This window comes from Sinohyriopsis cumingii, chromosome 4, assembly GCF_028554795.1.
Source record: "Sinohyriopsis cumingii isolate HCF-2022 chromosome 4, ASM2855479v2, whole genome shotgun sequence".
Classification (NCBI taxonomy): Eukaryota; Metazoa; Mollusca; class Bivalvia; order Unionida; family Unionidae; genus Sinohyriopsis; species Sinohyriopsis cumingii.
The window spans coordinates 54,477,638-54,497,357 of record NC_142964.1 but is presented as its reverse complement, the minus strand read 5'-3'; the positions used below and the strand labels follow the sequence as shown (position 1 = coordinate 54,497,357).

The 19,720-nt window shown below is 36.4% G+C and overlaps 1 protein-coding gene across 1 annotated transcript in view; it reads right to left on the bottom strand.

Moving 5' to 3' along the window:
* The window catches only part of LOC149801186 (prefoldin subunit 3-like), a 39,660-nt gene that overhangs the window by 1,328 nt on the left and 18,612 nt on the right, over window positions 1-19,720 (bottom strand). The window contains exons 3-5 of the mRNA XM_089955219.1: window positions 18,859-18,925; window positions 17,170-17,268; window positions 4,599-4,737 (exon numbers count right to left, since the gene is read on the bottom strand). Coding sequence (XP_089811345.1) covers window positions 4,599-4,737; window positions 17,170-17,268; window positions 18,859-18,925 — 305 coding nt within the window. The remainder of the gene's footprint in view (window positions 1-4,598; window positions 4,738-17,169; window positions 17,269-18,858; window positions 18,926-19,720) is intronic.

The window sequence follows — 19,720 nt, the reverse complement described above, 5'->3', positions numbered from 1 at the left end:
CTATATCACTGCAAATTATACTCTGACTCTATATCACTGCAAATTATACTTTGACTCTATATCAAAGTAAATTTTACTTTGACTCTATATCACTGTAACACACTAACAAAAGACTACATTATAAAACTTTGGTTCCTGAATTTGTAACAAAAACATACATAAAAACCTCTCTCTCTGATAAAAGTTGCTCTCCCTTTGGGTAAATTCACTTTTTTTTAAAAACCCAGAGGCCCAAGTGGACCTGTCATCACTCTCCTGTCTAACTGTAATAGCTAAATGCAACGGCAGTCTGCTGAAAATCTGGGTGAGAAGGATGCTTTCTACAGACATTTCATCCAATTCTGTTAATTACGTATGTTATGAAAACAGTTGTTTAAGAGTTTCTCTATTAAATCCATATTGATGCCATATCAGCAAAATATGTCCATTATTAAAATGTCTCTATGCCTGGATGACTTATGTCAAAGTTAATCAGATTCTGTTATGTAGTTGTTTGATATAAAGCTGTGCATTTTCTACTTATAGTAACAGAGACCATATTGGACCATAGAGTGAAATAATATCTCTAAATGTGAAACGACTTCAAGTTAGGATGCCTTCTGTCAAATTTGCTAAGATTCTGTAAAGCAGCCTTTTAGAATAGGTTACTCGATATTTTTCTATTTTTAGTATAGCAGCCATAACTGATGGCAGATTATTTTTAGCTGTACAGAAATACTGTTAGTAATGGCAGCCATATTTGATAACAATTAGAATCATCTGACCAAATCTGAAAACCTATAATGCTAGAAGGTTTTTTGGCCATATTTTATCAAGTTCTGTTGAGCAGTTTTTAAGTTGTTCTGAGGCTTTTCTAATTATTAATGGCAGCCATATCTGATGACAGATCAGCATCATTTGTACAAACTTGGATGCCATGGATCACTGCCATCTCACCTGTCTGTGTGAGTTTGAGTCTTGGGTTTGGCCAATGTGTGTAGGTGAGAATGCTTGCAAGTAGCTTCTTATGAGTTGGTTGTTCTTTCCTGGGTTCTCCCTCTACCATTTATACTGGTCACCATGGATAGCCTATCTTGTGCTGAAAAATGGCGTTAAACCCTACAATAACAACAAACTTGGATGCCAAAATTTGTGTCAAATTTAGTCAAATTCAATTAAGCCATGTTTGCGGGGTAATTGCTGAAAGGCTTTAGAATTATTAGTAATGGCAGATGGCAGTCATATTGAATGGTACATCAGCATCATTTAAACAGATTATAAGGACCTTTGTGACTGTAGGCTTTTTATCATAATCGGGTCTTACTCTCTTGGGTGAGAAATTTGCTTAAACGTCTCTGTTTTTAGTGGCCATACTGGACGATGAATCAGCATACACTTAACAAATTTTGAAAGGCTATGATGCCAAACTACTTCCTGTAAAATCAAGAGGTTTGTAAATAGCTATGGTGAATGGATGATGCACAACCATAAGCTTATGTGACCCTTACATCAACGTGACCCCCAAAAGGCCTGGAAAGAACTGACTGAATGATAGCTGGGAAGGTAAATTTTAAAATTCCTATTAAAAAGCTGGAAACACAATCCTTATAGAATAACAAGATTTTCAATATGGCTGTCAATGGCACCATATCAGAGATCAGCCCCCCACTCCTCCCGTTTTCATTTAGGATCAACTAGACATCAAAGATGTCTTTTGCTAAAAACCTCATGTTGATATGACCATCTTTTAAGGAGAAGCAATGATAACAAAATTCCAATATTTTTGGCCATAATGAAGGTTAATTCAGCAATGATAACAAAATTCCAATATTTTTGGCCATAATGAAGGTTAATTCAGCAATGATAACAAAATTCCAATATTTTTGGCCATAATGAAGGTTAATTCAGCAATGATAACAAAATTCCAATATTTTTGGCCATAATGAAGGTTAATTCAGCAATGATAACAAAATTCCAATATTTTTGGCCATAATGAAGGTTAATTCAGCAATGATAACAAAATTCCAATATTTTTGGCCATAATGAAGGTTAATTCAGCAATGATAACAAAATTCCAATATTTTTGGCCATAATGAAGGTTAATTCAGCAATGATAACAAAATTCCAAAATTTTTGGCCATAATGAAAGTTAATTCAGCATCGTTTTTATTGATTAAAGTCTTCAGGTGAATGTCAATATCACTTTCAGAATATAAAAAACCCAGCATTAACCATATTTTTAAAATGGCTGCCATAGTGGTTATATTTGATCCGAGATCAGCATCCTTTTCATTTAGGACTAAATGGACACAGGAGAGTCTCTGTGAAAATCCATGTTGAAATGACAACCTATTCAGAAGGAGTAACAATAACAAGATTTTCAAGATGGCCAAGATGGTGACCATATCAGATGTCCAAGAAGCATCATTTTCATTTAGGACCAGTGATAACAAACCTGTGCAAATGGGCAGATCGGCAAATGATGGACAGCTGGAAAGACAATGGATAAACAAAAGGAACCTATTCCATAAACTCTTCTGATCCATCACCAGTGAAGCTAAAAATTACAATGTTTCCTGTCAGCATGTGAAAATTCGGGAAATGAAATTTTACTTATCATGTGGAAAGGAAAATAATTTTATCTCTGATTACCTTGAACATGGACTCATCTTTACCCATGGATAAGGTTCACATGAGGTTTTAGAAAGTTATTTTGCAGAAACCACCTTGTCTACAGATGAAAGGATGGACATTGATAAATGCCCTGTAGGGTCAAGGAAATACAAACTGGGAGGCATGAAGAGATCTTGTTATTTCCAAATTCATGTTATAATGAACGGTATTATATTGGGGTTTCCTGTTTCAATATGGAAGTTAGAATAAAGCATATTGTATTGCAGGTTTACCCTGAAACTGCAAGTAAATCTATGAATTATCAAAATCAGATTTCATCTTTATGGATCATAGCTGAAGGCAGATCATAATTATGTACCATAGTGGAAGGCAGATCATCTTTATGGACCATAGTGGAAGGCAGATCATCTTTATGGACCATAGTGGAAGGCAAATCATCTTTATGGATCATAGTGGAAGGCAGATCATCTTTACAGACCATAGTTGAAGGCAGATCATAATTATGGACCATAGTTGAAGGCAGATCATCTTTATGGACCACAGTGGAAGGCAGATCATCTATATGGACCATAGTGGAACAATATATTGAATGATTTTTTAGTTATGTTGGTTACAGTGTGAAAATATTAAGGTAATTGTGAAGAGCTCTGACCAAACAAAACCTATAATAGGCACTATTGGGAAAAGTGAAAACATTTACATTGTAACAGAATAATCTGAATGGTTTTAAGGATCTGCTGATGAAAAAGGGCAACAACTCCATCTAAATTGTACCAGAAAAGGCAAAACCTTAAACAGGCACATTGATTTGTGATAGGCAACTAACCTACAAAATGGCATCCAACCATGTGTTAGGGATGATGAACTATGTTGGTTACAAGCAACAACCCAAGTGAAGATATTAGTTTAACTATAACTATAAAAACACTATATAAAAAAATGTAGTTAATGTGAAAAACTAAAAAAGCATCTGGATCTGTGACACAATGCAAACAACAAACCTGCAGTAAAATATGTTGAATGGGTTCTGAGCTGAAGTAGTGGTGATGTAATATTGATGATCAAGGGGCAATAACTCCACAAAAGTGAACTTTAAAAGAAGAAACACTTAAAAGGCACAAAACTCGCAACCAGCTACAAAATGGCATCCAGTTACTAGTTGCAAGGCTATCCTTGTTGCAAAAAGTGTAAACAAATTACAGCTGGCTACCACAAAAAACACTGCAACGAGGTATTTCTGACCATACTGTGTTAAGTACCATAGCATACTGCAATTATAATATGGACCAATAATTTAATATTTTGGAACAGGGGCTTGACACCTAATTTCCATCTGTCAATAGCAGGAAAAATTACAGCAAATTAACACCATATTATATCTATTATGTTATTTGACAAAATTATTATCTTGAGATAAAACAAATTATCTCAGCTCAAAACAAAATCATAGTCCCCCATATAAAAATTTTGATAGGGTCAGTACCTTATGGTTGATGAATATGCTATGTGCATGTTAATAGTTGTACAAGTTGGAATCTAAAAACTTTAACTAAAGTGGGTTGATTAAGCTTACACTAAAACTGATACCTTGTGAAAGACATTGTGCTGTCATTAGAAAGTTTGTTGATAAGTGAAAAAGTACTAAAATACATACCACCGGGGAAAGAAAGAAAGTGGTGAACCAGTATACTAGAAACACCACACACTTCTAGAACAGATGTATTGATGAACAGACAAAAACTTTTTAGTACTACAAGACTACCACATCTTCCTATAATACCACAAAACACCAGTGCAAATAGAAATTCAAAGCAAATCTAAGGGACTTTTAATATAAGGGAAACCAGCACTCTCACCTGTCCGTTATAGACAGGTTTCACTATATCTTAAGATAAAGAAGTTTAAATGGGAGAAAGTGTTATGGACCCAAGTTGACACTTTTTATACTGAGGTAAATACCAGAGGCCTAAAGCCATAAAGGATACTAACTTCACATGTTGTTGTCTGGTCTCTGATGTAGCTAAGGTCATCATCCACTTGTTGCAAACTCTTGTTAGCAGCATCTAGATTCTTGGATAGCAAGCTATCGGCATCATTCAGATTGTATTCTAACATCACATTTGCCTGTGAAAAGAGATCAATGGAAAAGGTGTCTGTTTTAGATTACATTCAATTCATTTATATCCCACTGCTGACATGAAAGGAACAAGACTTGTTTTAAAGTTATCTAAAACAAACCGAAGAAAACCCCAAAAGTCCTGGGCCTGCATGTCAAACCCACAAAAATAGCTTTGATGACAAATGTAACTTTGACTCCAAGGTCAAAGGGCAAGAAGAAGCATGGTGAATTGTCTTCACTTCCTAATGATTCATGAAGTTTGGAAAATACAAGGAAGTGAAAAAAATTCAAGTTAACCTTATCACAAATTTTCTTTGCAACCTTTACCCCAATGTGAATGGGGGTAAGTGTGATCATTCATCCCATGCAAGAAGAAAATCTTTGGTTGTGGAAACATATGCAAATGAGAAAAGGTTTATAAAAATCCTTGAAGCAAATCTTCTACGACTGTTAAGAGAGTTTGCTGTATAATGAATAGTCCCATCTTCATAATTATTACAAGAATGTATCATGGCGCTTAGGAAATATTAGCAAATCAAGAAACTGTTACCAATATCTTAACACAAATTTCCTGTGACTGAGACCCTCTTTTCAAGATGAAAAGGGCGAATGAGCATGTTACCAATGAATGGTCTATGCCAAGTATGACGAGACTCTACTAAGAGGTCAATGAAATACATTCAAAATGGAAGACTTTAATCAAAATGTAATAAACTGTTGCCAACACTGGAAATATGACTGCAATGTGTCACTTCCCACTAGCATGTGTTCCAAAAGATCACAGAATCAAACTGACATCAAAATAGAATGTACAAATCAACCAAAATTAGACTATTATGTGCCTGGTGACTAGGGTTGGGTATTGAATTAAAAATCATATTGCAGTATATTAAAATATTATTGCAATATATTGATTTATGAAAGAATTACAGATTACTGTTAATTTATTGAAATAAAATGAATGTAAACTGCAAAAAAGTAAAATTCTTTAATTACATAATTAAAATACAGTAGAGAAAATGAATAAAATGCAGTACAGTAGTTGCAATCTAACACAGAAATAAAGAGTTACAATTTAAGTCTTTTGTCTGAACAGTTCACAGTTTGTGGTTTACTTTTTGATAAACACAGATGCATAAAACTGCCGATTGGTCTTTTCATCATCACTTTACTCATGTAGTTCAAACTGAACTGCTTTGAAAATCACATGATGGAACTTACTTCATATTGTTTTTAGAAGATAAGAGCATCATACATGATTTGGTTTTAGGGCTGAACGTTGTGCATTTATTGGATCTCCTACAGTGGAGAACACCCTCTCAGAAGGGACACTTGTTGCTGGGATGCACAATATGGACTCAGCTAATCTAGGAAATCTCTGCTTGTGATTTTTCCACCACTGAAGAGGACTTGAATTTAAGGGAATCGATGGAAATACTCTATAGTTCTTAAGCTCTTCTTCTCGTTCTTCCATTTGTGTTTTTGAAGTCTCAACACCAGTTATGTAGACATCACCAAGAAGTTCTTACATGCCAAAACAACAGGTACCTTTATCACTCTGATCAATGTCGGACTTGAGCTTCTTGCAAACTGGATGAGTATCCTTAGCAGCCGAATTGACAGACAAAGATAACTGCTCGGGTAGCTGTGGCAAAGGTGGCAATTCTGACAACTATCACCCACAGATGAGTGATTAGTGTTATGTTCAGCCTTCATTCTAATAATGATTTCTGAAGCATTCTGCACAATTCTGGTGAAGATTTCATACCTTCGTGCATCAGTGAGGAATGGTAAGGCTTTAAAATGTCGGTCCAAGGCAGTAGCAATGGTGAGAGTTTCTCCTTGGTTGGTGTATCTATCCTGAAGATCATCAGCCACAGCCATTTTCATCTGGTCTTTTACTAGACAGTCATCATCACTATGTTGGAAAATGCAGACAATAAGTTTGTGATGAAGAGGCTTGATAACATAAGTGGTTGGAACTGACTCAGCACAAAGAGTGGTCGTCACTAAATTAAGACATTTTAGACAAACAATTACCTAATCTGCCAGGCAAATGTCATCATCTGACAACGTGCTCAAATCTCTCTCTTTTATTTTAGCAAGATCTTATGATCTCAAAATGGCAATTACTGCACACTGCATTCCAAGAAAACTTGAAATCATGTAATAAATACTGTTCCATGTAGTGGGAACATCAGCTATGAGCTTATGATTTGGTAGGACCAGCAATTCAACCTGGCTTCTCAGTTTAGCTGCTGCAATTGTACTTCGGTGAAAGAATCCAACTATTCAACGAATCCTGAGGAGAATTTCCATGCGTCTGATCTTCAGATCAAGAGTATGTAAAAGGTCTCTAAACTCCAGCGAATCCACAATTTTGTATGGACACAAGTCCTTTATGATAAATCTGCACATCTTGTCAGATATCAGTAAAGCATGGGATAATTATTTTTCCCCAATGAGCCCTGGTACGGTTCACTGGGTTGGCTGCAACATTTTAGCTTCAGTAAGATTTCACATGATGAACTTCCATTAGCAGACATCGATGATCTATTGTCTGTCATCTTGTAACTACCACTTTCTGACGATGGTGGTTATTCAGATGATAGGCGACATTTGTGGTTCCACTGGAATACTTAACATGAGCCTCACACAGTCTGCACACATCAATTGCATCATCATTTCTCCCATCCCTTTTACTCTTTCTTAACGCAAAATGAGTCCATATGGCTGACATTGTTTTTTTAATTTTTCACCAGGTCGTACTCAGCCATGCTTGAAATACCTGTAGCTCAAGGTCAATGTTAATTGGTCTTCAATATCAGCAAGGTGTTTATTTATTGACAATGAGAAAATTAAGCTTCAAAGGGGATGAAGATTCACAGACATGTAACTTCCGATTGACCATGCTGCAACTTCCCAGGAAATGAAACAGAAATGTTACTGAAGCATATTACTGGAGGTAAAGGTATGGAAATTGTAAATCAGAAACTATTATAAGTAGTGAAATATTGCTAATATTAATTTTAAAAAATAAGAGTTTGGTTGCAACTTTTTATCAAAATTTATGTCAATATCATACTATATCGATATAAGAAAGTTATATCACAATTATTATATCGTTGGTTTAATACCACAATATACCGGTATTCACTCTACATGATGTTCATCGACCTCACCAAGGCCTTTGACTTGGTCAGCAGGAAGGGCCTTTTTGAACTTCTGAGTAAGATCGGTTGCCCCCCAAAACTCCTCAGCATGATAATCTCTTTCCATGCAGATATGAAGGGAACAGTCCTGTATGATGGATCCTCCTCAACCTCCTTCCCAATTAACAGTGGTGTGAAGCAGGGCTGCGTGCTGGTACCAACACTTTTTGGGATCTTCTTCTCCCTGTTCCTGTCCTACGCCTTCGACACGTCCACGGATGGCATATATCTACACACCAGGTCCGACGGGAGGCTGTTCAACCTGGCACGACTGCGCTCAAAGACCAAAGTGAGAGCTGTGCTCATCAGGGAGATGCTTTTTGCAGATGATGCAGCTCTTGTGGCCCACACCGAGGAAGCCCTCCAGAGACTGGGAGACCGTTTTGCTGTTGCCTGTACGCAGTTTGGTCTCATCATCAGCTTGGAAAAAACAAATGTCAGCGTGCAAGATACCACCATTGCCCCTTCAATCAAAATCAACAGTGTCACCCTGGAAGCAGTCAACAACTTTACCTACCTAGGGTCAACCATCAGCAACACTCTCTCGATTGATATGGAGCTGGACAGAAGGCTTGGAAAGGCAAATACCATCATGGCTCGATTAACAAAGAGGGTGTGGGAAAACAACGCGCTTACAGAGCACACCAAGGTCCGAGTCTACCAGGCCTGCGTTCTCAGCACCCTTCTATATGGAAGTGAGACCTGGAGTACCTACATGAGGCAAGAACGCCGGCTCAACTCCTTCTATATACGGTGCCTAAAACGCATCCTGAAAATCAGCTGGCAAGACCGTGTTCCACACAGCGAGATCCTGCAGCATGCAAGTACTCCCGGCATGTACTCCCTGCTAATTAAACGCCGCCTTCGATGGCTGGGTCACGTTCGACGCATGGAGTATGGAAGGCTGCCAAAGGACATCTTATATGGACAGCTGGCCACTGGCATGAGAAGAGCTGGACGCCCCTCACTCCGTTTCAAAGATGTGTGCAAGAGGGACATGAAGGCATACAACATTTCACCCGATGGCTGGGAAGAGCTGGCCGAGGACCGAGGCACCTGGAGACTGATGGTAAACAATGGCATATCAGTCGCTGATGCAAGGAGAGGCCAGTTGGCGGCAGAGAAACGTAAGAGAAAGAAGAACGCAGCAGCAACCACAGTAACGCAGACTTCCCAGTATGTCTGCACCAACTGCAGTAGGGACTGTCACTCACGTATAGGCCTGCACAGCCACAGCAGACGATGCCAACAGAGACAGACAACACCCCAAGGGCGCTATTCGCATGGTCTTTCGAGACCGAGTCGCCAATGATGATACCGGTATTCAATATTGTCATGCACCCCTACTAGTGACCTTGAAAATAAAGTCACAGTCACTAAAATATAATTAGGGCTTGTGACCCTCTCAGTGTACCTAAATGCCTGATAATTAAACTAGTTTGGGAATCAAGATCATGGCAAACTCTTCTTACATATTGTTTATAATGCGAGAAACCAAATTCAGCCTCAGACACAGTTCGTTTATGTCAGATATGTTGAAATTATTGTAAATTTGTGTTTTCAATTCTGTATAAATCTGTTTTTGCAAAATGCACTGTCATCCAAGAAAAATGAACAGACAATCACACTGTACTGTATTTACTGTATATGTTGGGACACCGTATTTGTTGGGACACCATAAATTTATTTTAAAAGTAATTTTTTGGTGCACCGTATGTTCTGGGATAAATAGTTTTTTTCTGAGTCGCAAATTGTGGGACACCTTTTAAATCATTTGAAAATTACATGTTGGAAAATGCACTCAAACATAAATTTCATTAAAGAAAACTTCAAAAAAAAAAAACGCTATGAGTGTTGTTTGTTTACACTTTTCTTCCTAGATGCAAATTTGCTAAGAACAATTTGCCATTCGTGCTCGTTAGATGACTTATTTTGGCAAAATAATGAGCACAGTATAAACTATTCACTGTAATTACGTAAAAATATATTCAGAGAAAGAGAGAGATACCGGTAGATAGTGACGGTACAGAGTTATTGATAAACATACTAATTCTGAAACCAAACATCTTTTATTTACACAGCAGTGATATCTGACATAATCCAAGTACTGCTGAACAAACTTGAATGCCACTAATATATTTAATTTAAATCCTTCAATCTGTCCACATTCTTAATTGCCCACTCAATCTCCTCACGCCCAAATCCATCAAATTCGTCCTCTTCACTGTTGCTGCCATCACATTCAGTATCTCTTATGATATTGTCCTCATATACATTCAAGTTATTGTTAATACCACAAACTTTAAATGATTTTTGGATCAGAACTGGCTTGTCCCGAAGCGATTTGAATGCTTTCACAATCCAGTCCACAACTGTTTGTTTATCTGCATTCTTAATATGAGATGTGTTGTCATCTTCCTTGGAAAGGCCCTCTCCAGCTTTACAAAAAAAAAATTGTCCAGTTTTTCCTCATGTCGGACTTGATCGGTGTATTTACACTGACATCTAGTGACTGTAGCTTGGAGGTGTATCCACCCAGAATAACTGCAGGCACCGTGTTACCCCTTCTCAAAGCCTGTTTTACAGCATATGTAATATGTGTCCGGAATGAATCCATCACTAAAAAAGATCATTCCTTTCCTGTATATTTGAGACATATCTCTTTAATCCACTGCAGCATCACCTCCTCATGAAACCCAACCCTTCTCCTATACATGTACAATCCATCCTTTCAGTGCCTGAATATCTATTAGCTCCCTCACACCACAAAAAAATTATCATTGACGGCAACACATCTCCTGCAGCGGAAACTGCAAGCACTAAGTCTAGATACTTTTTATCTGCACCAGTCGTGCGAATTCTCACACTTTTAACACCTTTATTTTCGACAGTTTGTCCGGGAATAAGATCAAAGTACATAGGAATTTCATCCATGTTAATTATCATCTTGTCTTTGAAATCGTCTTCTTCTCTTCTTGCCTTTAAGAATTTGTGGAATAATTATATTTTCTCCTTCAAATCTTCTGGGACACGCTGGGCCATCGTTGTCCGTGAATGAAGCACGAGGTTGTGTCACTTTAAAACTGTTGCCCAGTTCCTACTGGCTTGAAACTCAATTTCTGGATGTTCACTTGATACAAATTCCTTGGCATAAGTGCATATAGTGTCCACACTAACATGGATCTGCAGATCGCGTTGGATGAGAACCCACTTTGCAATTTTTCCATCTAACTCATTGCCATATGGTACTAGTCTCCCACTCCTTGCTAAATGTCCCCATTCATTCAGCTGCTGAGAAAAATCTATTTTTGTCTAATTTGCAATGGTTGATTTGGGGATTTTTAAATGTCCTGCTGTTACTCGAATTCCATGCAATTTTGAGTAATTTACAACTTCCTCTTTTTGCTTTAATGTAAAATGCTTGTAATGCCCTCGCTTGACATTATCATTTTCGTAGGCATCATCTCCTTCCTGACTGGGGTCTCCAATTTCATGTCTTTTTTGCAGCTGGTTCATTTCCTTTACATCACACCTCTCCTCAATAGTACACTTTTTTGGTCGACCTACAGGCCTCTTAGGTGAAGCTTTAGGCAACGGATTTTCTTTCCATGCACGAGGCAAGGCCTCTTCACTACTTGAATATAACACTACAAACTTATCCATAATAGCAGAGATCTATAATGTGGTTTATTTTTATTCCCCTTTATATATGCTATGTACATGATAACAATGACTGCGAGGAATCAATTTTTGTGTTAATGTCCGAGAAGTTATAGTTTCAAAGTGTTCCATTGTTTCTATTTATTTTCAAAATCTTAGTGAAAACCAATAGAAAGAAATCAAAGATGGCTTCCCATATCAGCTGACTTGGTATACATATGTATAGTTATTAAAAAATCTTCACACTAAAAGGAATCCAAAGTCTGCTTCCGGGGTTGGCTTGTTTTGTAATAAATTAACCTTGTATTTGATATCCTAGTGGTAAGTTCAAACAATGAGTTTATTACAAGGTGTGTTTATTCAACACCTGGGCTTTCATTTATATGCCATCTGTAGTCATAACTGATACAAATGGGTTTTGAGTTCTTCAATGTAAATAGGATACACAGTATTAACTTGCTTTAATAATACTTTTTGTAACCCATGGAATCAAAAAGATTGTTATTTGTACTCACATTGAATGTATTTCTAATAATGATTTTGGTTTGTGAGATAATTGTCACATTGTTACCCTGGATATAACACACTCTTTGTTATTTTGTACCTCACACCATGTCATGCATGAATGGCAGGTGCTTCCGAGCAATCGGGTTGATAATTCTCATTCTCTCATTCGTATGTGATTTTGCAGGATCCAGTTTTCATTCTCATGACATTTAAACCATAGAGGACAGCCAAGCATGATTCGCTTCTCAATATTCACATCAATGACAATATGTTGTTTTGTCTGACGAAAGCGATAACACTATGCATGCGTGCGCTACTTATATGGAGTTCGTGGATATATTTTTCCTTTAATAAATGCTAATGTCGACCAAAAAAGGGAATAGATGATAACAGTACAAGGTTAGTTTCTTCCATTTTATTATCAAATGAACATTTTATTTATCTATTTTACTGTAACATGCAGTGTGGCCGGTTGCGGGGGGGGGCGCCTTGGCATTGTATTTACAGAGTAGCTGCCCCATATCTCGCAAGGTCTCACAAGAATTTCATCGAGCTCAGCAAGATACTGTCCAGACATTTAACCATAATCCTTGCTGCACTAGAAAGTGATCTCAGATGAAAACGGCATGCACTCAGAATCACTAACCAAAGAAGTGAAAGAAGCAGATTAACTGTGGATCTAACTTTAAATGGAGAAAATGACTGGAATACAGCACATCCATTGGGATTGGGATTGCAAAGACTGCAAAAGCGAATAATCCTTTCGTGACAGGGTTTAAGAATTTTAAACAATCTCATGTTTGCCACAAGATATTTGGAGAACACATCATCACCCAAAGCATTCTTTCAAAACAACGAAATCTTGCTTGCAGAGACAAATGCATTATTTGGATTACAAAGTGGGGGGGGGTCATTGCAGATTGTGTTGGTTTGTCACTGTGCTGCAGTAAGAGAAAGATTTAAATGTTTAACTTACTAAAAAGAAGATGAATAAGTAGCCTTTTCATTTTTTGGATAAATTTGTTCTAGAATGAAGTACAATAAAACTGATGACAGTACACATTTTATGGCAGGCAGTAAATTAACTGCCATTTGGTTCAAAATATTTATTTGGGTTTTGGTATTGGCTTATATATATGTAATGTGTTGGTCTATAATATTGCTACAAAAAGATTATAAAGAGACTAAAGAAGACTGTAAACAGTATGAATTTAAACTTAAAGGAAAATGAACTAATAAAACTAGTCTTTGTATGGACAGTGCATTTGTTTGTTAATTGTGAGTGTTGGTTTATTTGCATTTTTAGAGAGAGAGAGAGAGAGTTGTGCAAGTTGCAATTTCCCCCAGATTTTTCATCTGACCCCCAGTTCTGATACCACTTGGGGATACACTGTCAAGATATGTTAATTTACTTAATTTAAGGGTAAAATGGCAGTCTTAGGGGGGAGAAGGTCTTGCTCAATGTGTAACATCTGTGATTAAAATGCTAACAGGAATTTAATTAATAAGTTGCTCTTTTCAATCCAAGAAAAAGAGAACGGACCAAAGCTACAATTAAATATTTCACATAAAATATTATCCTGGTTCCAAATTTTCAAGAAATGCTAAACCCAATTCTGCAAGAACAGGACTAACAATAAAAACATTGCACACATTTAATAATAAATACATGCTGGGAACAGTTTTCCAACTTAATATACAATCAGCTATGATAGTTACCACCTTAAACCATAAAAAAAACTTGAAGAAATCAACAAATTAATGATAAATTTATACTGTGAATTCTTTAAATAGGAAATTATGCTGACTGTTTGAGAAGAAAATAAATGAACAAAAATAATAATAAATTAATGGTACTCATTGCATGGTATTTGCTCAAGAACCAACTCTGAAAGGCAAACCTGCTTTAGAGACCACCTGTGTAAAAAGGCCTGAATACACTGCGAAATTTTATCAAGGAGTTGCTGGGACTTCTCACCAAGTCTGATAATTGAAAATCTGGTCTTGAAACAAATCTTGATGACAGTATGATGATCCAATGGATATTTCTTTATATACAAGAATCTAATTATAACCAGATGCATAGAGAACTAGGCTAATTGATATAGGTTTCAGTGAGATGGCAGATAAAACTATCACTAATTGATGTAGGTTTCAGTGAGATGGCAGATAAAACTTCACTAATTGATGTAGGTTTCAGTGAGATGGCAGATAAAACTATCACTAATTGATGTAGGTTTCAGTGAGATGGCAGATAAAACTATCACTAATTGATGTAGGTTTCATTGAGATGGCAGATAAAACTTCACTAATTGATGTAGGTTTCAGTGAGATGGCAGATAAAACTATCACTAACTGATGTAGGTTTCAGTGAGATGGCAGGTAAAACTATCACTAACTGATGTAGGTTTCCTTGAGATGGCAGATAAAACTATCACTAATTGATGTAGGTTTCACTGAGATGGCAAATAAAACTTCACTAATTGATGTAGGTTTCAGTGAGATGGCAGATAAAACTATCACTAATTGATGTAGGTTTCATTGAGATGGCAGATAAAACTTCACTAATTGACATAGGTTTCAGTGAGATGGCAGATAAAACTATCACTAATTGATGTAGGTTTCATTGAGATGGCAGATAAAACTTCACTAATTGATGTAGGTTTCAGTGAGATGGCAGACAAAACTATCACTAATTGATGTAGGTTTCAGTGAGATGGCAGATAAAACTATCACTAATTGATGTAGGCTTCATTGAGATGGCAGATAAAACTATCACTAATTGATGTAGGTTTCAGTGAGATGGCAGATAAAACTATCACTAATTGATGTAGGTTTCATTGAGATGGCAGATAAAACTATCACTAACTGATGTAGGTTTCAGTGAGATGGCAGTTAAAGCTATCACTAATTGATGTAGGTTTCATTGAGATGGCAGATAAAACTATCACTAATTGATGTAGGTTTCAGTGAGATGGCAGTTAAAACTATCACTAATTGATGTAGGTTTCATTGAGATGGCAGATAAAACTATCAATAATTGATGTAGGTTTCAGTGAGATGGCAGATAAAACTATCACTAATTGATGTAGGTTTCATTGAGATGGCAGATAAAACTTCACTAATTGATGTAGGTTTCAGTGAGATGGCAGATAAAACTTCACTAATTGATGTAGGTTTCAGTGAGATGGCAGATAAAACTATCACTAATTGATGTAGGTTTCAGTGAGATGGCAGATAAAACTATCACTAATTGATGTAGGTTTCATTGAGATGGCAGATAAAACTTCACTAATTGATGTAGGTTTCAGTGAGATGGCAGATAAAACTATCACTAACTGATGTAGGTTTCAGTGAGATGGCAGGTAAAACTATCACTAACTGATGTAGGTTTCCTTGAGATGGCAGATAAAACTATCACTAATTGATGTAGGTTTCACTGAGATGGCAAATAAAACTTCACTAATTGATGTAGGTTTCAGTGAGATGGCAGATAAAACTATCACTAATTGATGTAGGTTTCATTGAGATGGCAGATAAAACTTCACTAATTGACATAGGTTTCAGTGAGATGGCAGATAAAACTATCACTAATTGATGTAGGTTTCATTGAGATGGCAGATAAAACTTCACTAATTGATGTAGGTTTCAGTGAGATGGCAGACAAAACTATCACTAATTGATGTAGGTTTCAGTGAGATGGCAGATAAAACTATCACTAATTGATGTAGGCTTCATTGAGATGGCAGATAAAACTATCACTAATTGATGTAGGTTTCAGTGAGATGGCAGATAAAACTATCACTAATTGATGTAGGTTTCATTGAGATGGCAGATAAAACTATCACTAACTGATGTAGGTTTCAGTGAGATGGCAGTTAAAGCTATCACTAATTGATGTAGGTTTCATTGAGATGGCAGATAAAACTATCACTAATTGATGTAGGTTTCAGTGAGATGGCAGTTAAAACTATCACTAATTGATGTAGGTTTCATTGAGATGGCAGATAAAACTATCAATAATTGATGTAGGTTTCAGTGAGATGGCAGATAAAACTATCACTAATTGATGTAGGTTTCATTGAGATGGCAGATAAAACTTCACTAATTGATGTAGGTTTCAGTGAGATGGCAGATAAAACTATCACTAACTGATGTAGGTTTCAGTGAGATGGCAGGTAAAACTATCACTAACTGATGTAGGTTTCCTTGAGATGGCAGATAAAACTATCACTAATTGATGTAGGTTTCACTGAGATGGCAAATAAAACTTCACTAATTGATGTAGGTTTCAGTGAGATGGCAGATAAAACTATCACTAATTGATGTAGGTTTCATTGAGATGGCAGATAAAACTTCACTAATTGACATAGGTTTCAGTGAGATGGCAGATAAAACTATCACTAATTGATGTAGGTTTCATTGAGATGGCAGATAAAACTTCACTAATTGATGTAGGTTTCAGTGAGATGGCAGATAAAACTATCACTAATTGATGTATGTTTCAGTGAGATGGCAGATAAAACTATCACTAATTGATGTAGGCTTCACTGAGATGGCAGATAAAACTATCACTAATTGATGTAGGTTTCAGTGAGATGGCAGATAAAACTATCACTAATTGATGTAGGTTTCATTGAGATGGCAGATAAAACTATCACTAACTGATGTAGGTTTTAGTGAGATGGCAGATAAAACTATCACTAATTGATGTAGGTTTCATTGAGATGGCAGATAAAACTATCACTAACTGATGTAGGTTTCATTGAGATGGCAGTTAAAGCTATCACTAATTGATGTAGGTTTCATTGAGATGGCAGATAAAACTATCAATAATTGATGTAGGTTTCAGTGAGATGGCAGATAAAACTATCACTAACTGACATAGGTTTCAGTGAGATGGCAGACAAAACTATCACTAATTGATGTAGGTTTCATTGAGATGGCAGATAAAACTATCACTAACTGACAAATGTTTCAGAGAGATGGCAGATGAAACTATGGCCAATTAGTGTGGATTTTATTGAGAAAAGTGACCGTTAGATGTGTGATACTTACACCTAGCCATAAACACACTTTATCTGTAGGAGGAATTTTAGCCTTGGCATGAACCTGGTCTGACAGCAGAAATCTGGTCTCCATTGCATCCAATGATTCCTGTTAGGATGAGAGAGAAAAGAAACTGCGATAAAATTCCCAAGGTAAATACAAAACTGACTTTCTTTCTCTGAATGACAATATGACAGGACAGTATGAAAACCAAGCCCACCTAAGACCATTAATTTAAAATCATGTTTTTAGCAGAGGCAAATACTGAAAGTTATAATTATTTTCTGTGAATAAAATAAAGGTCTACTGTTTTTGTGTTCATTTTACTGACACTGTAAAAAAAATATTTTTTTAAAATGCCATAATTTGGTTTTCAATGTATGAGTATATTTGCATCTTATGTAAATCTACTTGTGTAAATTACAAATATATTTACCTCAACTTATTTCCACATGACTGCAGTAAACATCTTTTAGTATTTTGGTGCAGTACTGGGATAGAAGTGGCACCTTCCATAAAAGCAGTTTACTCTTTCTGACAACAACATCCAAGCAATATCCATGAAACTAAAATGCTGGACATGTGGCATTTTGTGATGAAGATGATGTTAGCGCAGATCAATAGAAGTACAACTGCCAAGCATATGACTGACAGACATGTGACATTTTGTGATGAAGATGCTGTTAGCGCAGATCAATAGAATTACAACTGCCAAGCATATGACTGACAGACATGTGACATTTTGTGATGAAGATGCTAGATCCATAGAAGTACAAGCATATGACTGACAGACATGTGGCATTTTGTGATGAAGATACTGGATCCATAGAAGTACAAGCATATGACTGACAGACAAGTGGCATTTTGTAATGAAGATGCTGGATCCATGTAAGTACAAGCATATGATTGACAGACAAGTGGCATTTTGTGATGAAGATGCTGGATCCATAGAAGTACAAGCATTTGACCGACAGACAAGTGGCATTTTGTGATGAAGATTCTGGATACATAGAAGTACAAGCATATGACTGACAGACAAGTGACATTTTCCATAAAAGCATTTTACTCTTTCTGACAAAATATGTCCAAACAGTATCCAAGATGAACCAACATCCTAGACAGATGACATTTTGTGATGAAGATGCTACTGCTGGCATGTATTCATGCAAATGCTGAGCACATCACAAATACCAGACAGGAGCAAATTTAATGGCTTGCCATAATGATTCCCCATGATTATATCTTAATGTACCCCATGCAAAAAAGTGACCCACAATTTTAAAGTATAAGTTTAAATTTATACAGCATGCATATTCTTCCAATGATGGTACATGCAATGGAATGTCAATAAATATTTAAAGATGTCAAAATAACTGACATTAGTGTAAGTTAATTTCAGACTACATCTCAGATAAGCTGATGCACCTAAGGGAGGCAACTGTGATTAATACCTGCCTTATGCAACCTACAGCCCACATTTGGCTTGTGACCTGTTTTTATGTGGCTACATTTATACCATATGTGAACATTTAAAATCACCCCAGTCTAAGAGGAAGCTTTACATGCCTTATTAGTACTGTAAATTGTGGATAATGACAGTCTATTAATGATATGGCAATGTAAAGATGGCTGAATGGATAGATAGAAGGCATCACAATATCCCCAATTCTTTTAAGTAACAATGAAAAATAGACATACCTTTCTAGATTGGAGATGTTTTACAATATCTAATGATGTTTTAATATCTGGAATCTGTGCCTTTAATCTGAAATGGAGAAAGGATGACAATGCAAAATTAACAGCTGCTGTAAGTCAATAATAAAAACTGCATACAAAATCAGTGGATAGAAGATCCATTATCTGTTTGCCAGATCTAATAAAATGGTGAAACAAGACAAGAATACTGGACAACAACTGTGCAACAAAGTCATCCAAATGTGCTCTCATTTATCATTAATGCTCCAGAACCGTGATACTCCTGATATCCATCACAAAAATATAAATATTGCCTTAATGCTTATCTGTATACAATTTCTGTGTGTGTGTGTGTGCAAGATTTGGTTTTTTTAAACAATTTTTCAGTCATAAAATTTGCAATGTCTACAGTGTGGCAGTTAATAGTGATGTCTAGCATTGAGGCATCATGCCACAGACATGTAGCATGTTGTCACACCCAGTCACAATATCCTGACACCAGGCCGACCAGTCCTATCACTAACCTCTTACTAATTCTGATAGTAAAAGGGACATTTGTACAATATATTCCATTTTTTTATGTTTAATGCTCACCTGAGTGTGAAAAGCATTGACAAACAGGCTGAAAATTCCTTAAGCCAGAGAACTGGAAGCCCCCATTTTTTTGACCAAACCCAATAATTTTCACCTTCACAAAGTCAAGAAAACTCTGTCTCACTTTAATAAAACAGGTATGATAAACCATGCAGATGTTGTTGTTGCTGTTGTTGGCTGAACACCACTTTTAAGCACACTGTTGGCAATACGAAGCGGCCAGTATAATTAGTGCAGAAAAGACAACTGGAAGCAATGGTAAAAATCACCA